The following is a 9,788-nucleotide window of genomic DNA, read 5'->3' on the forward strand; positions in this document are numbered from 1 at the left end:
CCAACTCCATTTTGTGAGATGCTACACTAAAGGCACCTAATACCCAAAAATGCTATTCTAAAATTAGCGTACAATGTAATTAGGAAGATTTTAAGTATTCTATCCAATCATTTGGGTCATTCATAATCAGTCACACTGAAAAAGGTTAACGCCAATGAGGAAAGTTCAAAGCACTTAAAATTCATTCTCAACTGAGCAATGCACTGGGGAAGATGCTCACATTACTTAACGAAGGCTCAATTCCCCGCTCCAGCCAAGCAGCCTGTGTTTCCTGCCCCAGACAAACCCTCCTGGAAACCACATCTTCCCTTCTCCACTGACTGCAATGGGAATCGCGCAAGTTGTTATGTGGTGGTAAGTCTAACCCCCGGGTTAGCTGGAAGGTGATTCTTTTCATGAATTTTGCATGGTTGCTACCACTGAAGTAAAAAGTTAAAGGCCAGAAGAACTCACAATAATAACAATAACGTGCAGTATGTGGTCTGAGAGCACAAGACTGTTCCGAGAGACCAGAGGAGAGAAAGATGTTGTGAATAGGTGGTATGTCCCACTTTCTCTTTAGTTTTCTAAGGCAGGAATGTATCTCAACACTCATCCTTTTGGGGCGCATCAGAACTAATAATAATTATTAGTATTTGCCATCACAGAGGAATCGTATGTACAAGCAATGCTTTGTTATCAGTTCTACATGTCACATTTTTAAAATCCAAGATCTCTGTAAGTTATCCATTATAACACATGTTTCTCTGAAGTTAAGGACTAACCTTAGTTCACTCCAGCATTTACATCAGTGCTCATTTCTACTGGGGGCACTTTCACCAACAATTCCCATTTGAATGTTAAGGAGAGGATCAATTTGTTTCCTTGGAAAAGCTGAGTCAACTTTTGGGGAATGTCAAAAGGAGAGATTATATTCATCTGATAAGCGATACAGCCCTTATTCTCAGTGGAGCATACCCACTGCAGTGAGAAAGCAGAACCAAGAACAGCCCAAGGCAGCTGTGTTCGGCAAGCAGAAAACCGATCTGCTCGCTCACCGACCGAGTTCCCCCAAAACCTCGAGCAACATTCAGCTTCTGACTGCTTGGTACCCACACTCAGGGTGTTGCACAGCTGCTAAGAAGAACAAGACATCTGAGAGCATAACATCTTTTGAGATAGGGACCTTGATATATAAACACTTGGGTTCAGTCATGCTTGCCTCAAACACAACCATTTGACGATAAACAGAATGACACTACCTACAAGTAAAGTTTAGTTTAAAATATATATCATGCTGTATATTTAAGTGTGTATGATTGGTTTTGTACAAAATCCTATTTTTCATGCAGGTGGTTAATTTTAGATACTTTGTCCCTGGGCCACATTGCCTCAGCTGGGTTCACAGGTTCAAAAAGAACTGAATGTTTCCCCCAATTTTCAGGTGACCCATTATAAATTAATAAACTAAATACTTTGCTTAAAAATACAATTCCTACTGTGAGATTTAGCAGCACTATCATCTAATTAAAATTTAAAAACAATAAAAAAATACAAGCAGTGGCTAACAGAGCAGAAGTTTATTGTATGCGAAGTCGGCACACATGGAAAAATAAATTTTTGTTACAGAATACATTCCCTGTCGAGAAACAGAAAAAGCAAAGCATAACTACTTGTTAAATTCTCAACTTCTCAAGGGTGTGGGGTTGAGCCCGCTATAACTTCAAGTTAGGATTAAAAGTAAAAGAATTATTCTAAAAGCTAATTAATATAATGCACGGAGTGGATTTTTTCGTAACACTAATGAGAAATAACTTACCACATTCGTTTCACATTTTTGAACCTCCATAAGAAGGTCATAGCCTGAGGTGAAAGGAACAGCCCTAGAAACATTGCCAAGAAGTTAAAATGCCAAGTCCTATTTTTATACACTGCTTCTATTTTTAGTTACACCAGGGTGGAAGTACAGAGCATATAAAAAAATTATATTCTCAAATGAGAGAAAGTACTCAAATTCTTTATTGTAAGTGAAGAACAAAAGAAACTAAACCCCCACAAAAAAAGCTTAACAGACCTTATAGGATCATAAAAGATCAGCAAAAATAACTTAAAAATCATATCCTCTGAGAAAATGAACTTCAAGTAGCTACCCACAATTTTACCCAATTAATCCAGTATTCCTTTTATTGTAATTCCAGCAACAAAAAAGTGCAAATGTTTCGCAATTCAGACTTGCCTGCATCCAAGTACATTTCTGCCATGATCAAAGCTTAGCAGCCAACTTTCCAATCCTGCTCTACCACAAGGAACATAAAACTTCTTGACTGATCGCGTGCAGGATCCAGACCTGGTGAGCAGTACTAGAGCTTAAAATGCTGGTTCAGTTACTCAATCACTAGTTGCCTTTAGCTGTTTTCCATCCAATATAAACATAAACTGAGGTAATCCTGCAATCTAGTTAACTCGTTTAACTTCTGTATTAATTATTGAAGTACCCAAGGGCATCTATTTCCCTTGCAGTTCTAATTTACGAGACTCATGATTACTTCTTTATAAAATGCCTTATTAGACGTGGGTGATGTTGTTTCTCCCTAATGAAGCACAAAGGCACAGCAGAAATGTTGCTGTAAAACAAGCCTACAATCTGCATTCATTTCATCTAATCGCTAAATACATTATAACAACAAAAATCTCAAATATTTGGTTAGCGGTTGATTTCAGCCAACTTGAATACAAGGAACTACCTGCCGACACACAGCAGCGACCATTTGCAGTGTTGTGGCATGTCACAGGTTACTGACATGTCACGGACACGCGTTGTCCAGGACACATTTATTTTTATAACCATTTGCGTTACGTAATGGTGGTTGCATTGCGTTGCATAAGACAGTCTTGCAGCATGGTTCAAAGAACATTTAATGTTTTAAAGCGTTAATTCCATCTCATCTCGTTTCTCACATATCCTTCCTGGTTGGTGAGAATGCTCATGAGGAGAAAAAAAACGGTGCACAAAAACACCACCAAGAAAGAACACGATGCAGAACAGCCTGAGATTATTTCAGTGACATCAAATATAGGAACAAAAAGAACTCTCATTATGTGTACTACATGCCCTGTTGCTTTTGCTCTTAATGTGATCATGTAAGCAATTTAGCAAGACAACTAAAAATGAATGAGCACATATTCCAGTGACAGAGCAGTCAAGACGCTGAAACTTCTATTAACATAGGGGGAAGCCAAGTAAAATTTCAACATCAAGAATTTTTTTTTTTAAATGTTCTGTGGAAAGAGCCACAGCTGAGTAGACCATCTTTTCTTCAAAGTATAGGTGGAGAAATGCTCTGTCATTGCTAAAGGTAATTACGGGGAGGAATTTTAAGGGCAAAACTACTTTGTACAGCGTGCTTTGTACAAAATCACTAAACAAACCCTAGAAAGGAACGAAGCCTACCACACTCATCACATCCAAAAGTCAGGCAGAAGTTGTTTCACAAGATGGTCAAAAGATTTTAGCTAGTCAAAGGTTTTTGAGTACCCTATAAATGAAAAATGATATACTGCACATAAAATTTATTACCCACGTTCCTTCTTGATAAGCCAGACTAGTTGCAACTGTGGTTACATAAGGTCCAAAAAAAAGGGCTTGTTAACACAGGTCTAATTACTCAGCCAATACCTGTGCAGAAGTGAACAGCTTCACTAGGAGCAGTAGGATCTAAGCAAATTGCTTTGGGGTCATAAAAATCTCGGTGTGAATAGGCTCCTAGCAAAATTAATTCCCCTTAGTTTGTTGTACTACTAGAAACTTTCATTGAAATAAAAGCACTGGAATGAATACAGTCCCGTAATCTGCTCACCAAGAATGAGGTTTTTTAATGGTTATATAAAGCAACTTCCAAGCATAATCACCATTGCACTTGTAAAACTCAGCATCCTTTAATCACAAATTAGTAAGAAGTTTTGAAATGTCACCATATATGTTAACCATTACAAAATGTAAATCTGCAATTTAAATAGCTCGTTTTAGCTCGTACACTTTTTTTAGAAGGAACATCAAAATATCTGATTTGATTCAGTATTTCCAAACGCGTGGGAGCATGAACTGAAGATGCCTGGAAAGCAACTTAAAGAATCTCTTGCTGGGTAGACCATTAGTTGGGTTTTGAAAGCAATTATCGCCAAGTATCACCTGTTTGTAGGTTATCATGATTTCCAGTCTCAGGTGCATAAAATATACCCACCTCTAAATGCTAGGACATCACCACCACTCAGCACATGGATTAAATTTCATAGAAGCATCTTTAGAGAGCCCTAAGACATTAGCAACGCCACTAGTTTCTCTTCACTTTCCGCGTGCACTTCTACTAGATTATGTAGAACCTCTCACACAGAAGCATGGGGAGCTCTAGGACCAACATCCTCTGGTCTGGGGATATGGGACCAGCTGGGCACCTCCACAGACCCTTGTGACAGAGCTGGGGGCTTGCTGCTGCAACCCCACAACCCCACGCTGGGTGCCTGGTTCAACAGCTGCACTCAGGAGGAGATTCCTGATCTCAGCGGGGCTGCAGCAGATGCCACCAGCCCGAGGCCACCACGCTGTCCTGCTGCCACCCAGGAGCAAGCTCAGGCACAGAAGCAGAACTCCGGCACAGCCACAGGTGGGAAATCCAAGGGTCCCTCTTTGCCAAACCTCCTCACCAAACACCATGAAATTCCCCAAAAGAGGCTCAACCAAAGTCTGCTTAAGTCACTTATTGTGAACACCGGCCAACATCACCATCTTCATTTTCATTGTAACTGCGCAAAAGAAGATTAAACAAGTACCATCTTAAAAAGGATGGCGTTCCTGCTTTGTTGGCCTCTGTGATAAACATTAGAGACGGCAAGTAGTGTGATTATATTTCCTATAATGGCTTTTACATTGCAATCAATAGAACAGGTGATAAGAGGCAAATTATAAAGAGTAAAACATCACAGCCTATTTAATGTGAAGTTAAAAAAGCAATCTAGCATAACATATGAATTTCAGTTTACAGATATCGACAACAATGCCAGCTTTCATACAACATGGTGAAGAAAGCAAGTTAAAAGCACGTATGTCTGCTTTTTAAAGGGAGAAGATATGGTCTCTTCACTCATCAGTGATGGAGGCAGCAGACAGAACTTGTGTTTTCAGCTGAAGAGCTTTAGAAAAAGATTTCTGCTCACATACAATTATCATGGAACGTCTTCCTTTTTAACTTAAAATTGCAAGATTAAAGGGGGGAAAAACACTCATTTACTGTCCATATTTTATGTCATTCTAATGTTAAAAGGCTGAGTCTACATTGCTTTTCTTGACTTTTCATAGCAAGCCTGTACAGAATACTTAAAAACATTTCCTCTCTTTGAAATAAAATAGAGAGGATTAATTTTTAAAACCTCTCTTAAAGCCTTACAGATTTTAGTCCTGGGATCTGTGATATTCTGGGCATGTTGCACAGTACTCTACAAAGAACTCTAAAAGGGCAATCAATGCTTGCAAGTTTTTCTTTTCTTGTCCCTAGTCTGAGCAAGATTTTTACAGTCCTCAGAATAAGCACTTGGTTTTCAGCACCTTAGTTAAGCAATGAAGTAGATATAACATTTTTTTCTAACACACAATCTTTTGCAAATTTGCACACTGGAGAAACAGGTCTGCTTTCTAAGTTCATGAAAGATGGTTTTGAATTAATGTTTGAAAGCAAAATACCGCAGCATCAAAATCACTGGAAGCAAACCTGAACCTACAAATGACAGACACTCTATTAATTGCTGGAAAAGCCTGGGGATAAAAGTAGGGGAGGAAAAATGAGAGGGAGAGAGAGAGAATGAAAAGGCTGGAAAAAAAGAGCAAGACACATGCAGAAAATATACCACTGGATTTTTCAGATTAAGTCATCTGTTCAGGAAGAAATCTAACAGCAAGATACTTTTGTTCCTCCTGGTGACACAGCTTCTGAGGGTGCACTGTTTAACTCGGCCCAGCCCCGTCCTCTCTTAGCAACCACAACTTTATTGATTAGTTTTTCAGATGTCTTGTCAAGAACCAGCTTTTAAATACATTACTTTTAATAAAGTATCAGTAGGAAGAGGAATAGAAAAGATTATGATGTACTCAAGTACCTTCTTCCTTTAATATAAGTCAGAAACGATGCCTGCTCCTGGCTCGGTGGGAGCAAGCCATGGGGTCTCATTTAACAGATGTAGGATTAAGTGCTTACTATATTTGCTGCTGCACTGCAACTGTTTAAATTATACAGCTTTCTCTTGATTAGGATGTTAGAGAAGAAAATCACAAACTTTCAAGCTATCATAACGCAATGTTCCAATGCAATTCCTCAGGAATCACTCTCTTTTTGGTTATTCTCTGCATCTAACATACCTCCTATTAATCATTTTCCTGCTGCTGAGGATCACTAAGAAAGCACACGGCACACATTTTGTGGCATTTAGACAGATACGAAGATTACATTAATCTAATTTTCCAAGCATATGCTGTCTCCAGAAAGAAACCAGGAACTGGAAATCTCTAAGGGGGATATGAGTCTTTTGGAAAATAGCAGGAAAAATCTCATAAATAGAAACTCTTCTTATACTGATCTGTACAGAGGCATGAAACTATTACTTTTTTTTTCATGATTGGCAATATGTTCCCATTTCTGAAACGATCTTACTTCCCTCAAAAAGAACTAAAGTAGAGTGCTCAAAATAGCTGAGAAACAGCTGTTGGATTTTTCACAGAATGAGGATTTATCCTCATTCTACATATAATGCAAACCAGTCATTTGACTAATGTATAGTTACAGTTACAGAAAGCATGCCTTCACAATATAGCCCTTCTTGCTAATAACACACCAATAAAACATTCCCAGTTGCATGAGTTTATGTGCACTTTTTTTTTTTTTTTTTTTTTTTTTTTAACACTGTCACAACCACCGGGCACAGAAGTTTTACTCATATGCATGAAGTTTCTTGTCTCTGTAATCATCTATTCAAAGCCCTCGCTGTAAATGGGGAAGTCATTTACTTCTGCCAGTGGAATAACCTTTTGGCAGTGTTAAGTTTCACTGGTGACTGCTGAGGACACTAGAATACAATACTTCACCTGGAGACCACTTTTGCATGCTTGCACTTACCTCAGATTCCATCACCACACAAGCAGCAGCTACTTCAGCTTAGCTCCCTGTGTTGGATGTGGCTTGCAATATTTCAAATGCTCTGAAGAATTACATTTTGCAGTTACCTTGGCCAGCTGTACACAAATCAATGTCTACCGATCTTCAGTTAAAATACATTAGTTTACTATTGAAATGCATTTTCTCAACATTAACAAGTAAGTTATTTAAGCCTTTGGAAAACAACTTTTCCCAAACGGTCCCCAGCTCCCTTTATTTTGAGCCTGATGCTGCCTTTTGCTTCCTAATGTAGGTGCCTAGAGGAGGAAGCCTGCATCGACTTCACTTTAAACAAAGCCAAGATACTTCATTCAGCAACCATCAAAAGATTCATACAAAGGCTGCAGGAAAATAAATACTGGCACGAGCTATTCCTACACAAGGAATCCTCTCAAAAGGTCTTTGCTTAATAATTTCATCCAGGAACAAGGACCTCAGAAACTGGGGAACCTGAATGTGTATGTCCTGGGGTATGGGGACACAGAGGGACAACACACACACAGACAGACACACAATTTCAAAATCGTTTAATAGATGTACCTTAATACTTCAAAATAATCTGTCCTATACCTAAAACTTTATCAGAAGTCTGTTTAAATAAATAAAAAAAAAGCACATTCTAAATATGTGGAAGGGATGCGCCACTCTTTTCTCTGTCACATCCTGTGTATTCCCTGCTGTATTCAAGAGAAAGACTTTGCAAAGGTGGCGGGGTGAGCGTGTGTGGATGGATGGGAGAGCTTTGTCCTCCGCAGCTATCATTGTGCTGCTGTCCCCATCGCCCACAAACGCAGGAGGCAGGTCAGAATGGAACAGAAGCAGACCATGCAGTTGTAAAACCCGATTCTTTCTCTATTTATTTCTTGTGACCGAGTAACACCTCCCATTACAATTATCAGCTCGATGGCAGAAAGCTCCCCGGTGTGCTGTGCATATTTTCACAGGTTCATTTGTCTCCTCCTGTGGCATCAGTTTAAAAAGGCTCCTAAAGAAACGCCACTAACAACCATTTCTATTTCCAGCCTTCAAAGCCAACGCTGAGCACAATACAAAGCCCTGGTAACTCATCTTTAGGTTTCAGTCCACAGACTTTTCTCACTGGGAATAGCTCCCATCTGTTTCCTCTTTATGCACCAGCCTTTAGAAAGCACAGATCTGGAAACTGCCTGTGCACAGAACAGAGCGAGCTGGCTTTCCCCCGCTGACGGCAGAAGCAGCCCCAGGATCGTGGACAGCTTTCTCCTACGGCTTTCTTCTCCTTTTTCCCAATCCGTAAATGCACGGCGTGGTTCTCTTGATGTGGGTTTTTTTTTTTGGGGGGGGAAGGGAGGGACTGCCTCTCTTTCCCTTCCCCTTGTTCTCCCCTTCTTTCTTTCTTGGCAGAGGCTTCCCCATTTACACACCCTCACGCAGGGCACATTTCCATGTCGAGCCTCGGAACAATCAACCACGGGCACCCTCCTCCTGCTTGGGCACCGTGAGACGTGTCTGTGTGTGTGGTGTGTGTGTGTGTCCCAAAAAGCCAAGCTGCTCTCCACACGGGTGCCCCCAGACCCCGCTCCCCATCCCGGGCGAGGCGCTGTGAGGGGAGCCCCAAGCGGGGGGCAGCTGCCTTCATCCCCCCTCAGCACGGGCTCCTGCAGCCCCCTCATCCCCCCCTCAGCAAGAGGGGAGCCCCACGGCCCCACACGCAGCCGGGATCCCCTCAGCACCACACGGCCTCCCCCTCAGCCCCCTCAGGGGCCGGAGCCCCCTCAGCCCCTCACGGGCTCAGAGCCCCCCGGGGACCCCTCAGGCTCCACAGGGGGCCGGGTTCCCCTCAGCCCCTCACGGGGCCGGGTCCCCCCTGTCCCTCCTCATCCCCACAGGGGGCCGGGTCGCCCTCATCCCCACACGGAGTCAGACCCTCCCTTATCCCCCTCAGCCCCTCATGAAGCCGGATCCCGCCTCACGGGGCCGGGACCCCCCCTTATCCCCCTCAGCCCCTCACAGAGCCGGGTCCCCCCTTGTCCCCCTCAGCCCCTCACGGGGTCGCGCCCCCCCACTCGTCGCCCCTCAGCCCTCGCACACTCACTACTTGTACAGCTGCTGCAGGCAGAGGTCCAGGCACTCGCCCTCCACCTCCTCCTCCGTGATGTACTCCGAGAGCGGCCGGGGCAGCGGGGGCAGCGGCGGGGGAGGCGGCTGCGGCGGGGCGGGCGCCTGAGGGTCGCCGGCGTCTCCCTCCTCCACCTCGGCCTCGGCGCTCGCCGCCACCGCCGCCGCCGCCGCCTCCTCCTCCTCTCCCTCGGCCCCGGGCTCCTCGGCGGCCGCGGCGTCGGCAGCGGGAGGCGGTGAGGGGGGAGACGGCACCGGCGCCGCCGGCTCTGCCCCGAAGGGCCCGCGGAACTCTCCCAAGAACAGCTCGAGGAAGCGGCGGTAGCTCTTCTCCTCCGCGCTGCCTCCGCCGCCGCTGTTACTGCCCGAGCCGCCCGCGGCCATCGCTTCGCATTCCCGGCCGCCCGGCGGCGGATCAGCACTGCGCCCGCAGAGAGCTCCCTGCCCGCCGCCCGCCTCCCTCCCTCCCGCCTGCGCGCCGCGCGCGCGCGCTCCCGATACAGGGACGCGCAC

General features: G+C 43.8%; 1 protein-coding gene across 2 annotated transcripts in view; it reads right to left on the reverse strand.

Moving 5' to 3' along the window:
- The window catches only part of PPM1E (protein phosphatase, Mg2+/Mn2+ dependent 1E), a 67,386-nt gene extending 57,607 nt beyond the window's left edge, over positions 1-9,779 (reverse strand). The window contains exon 1 of one of the 2 annotated variants that reach the window (XM_068655784.1): positions 9,253-9,779. In XM_068655784.1, coding sequence (XP_068511885.1) covers positions 9,253-9,659 — 407 coding nt within the window. In that variant the 5' untranslated portion in view covers positions 9,660-9,779. Of the gene's footprint in view, positions 1-1,798; positions 1,855-9,252 lie in introns of those variants that run through there. The other variant, XM_068655783.1, reaches the window with a different exon arrangement.
- Positions 9,780-9,788: the final 9 nt, after the last annotated feature.

The sequence above is a fragment of the Anas acuta genome, chromosome 19, assembly GCF_963932015.1.
Source record: "Anas acuta chromosome 19, bAnaAcu1.1, whole genome shotgun sequence".
Classification (NCBI taxonomy): domain Eukaryota; kingdom Metazoa; phylum Chordata; class Aves; order Anseriformes; family Anatidae; genus Anas; species Anas acuta.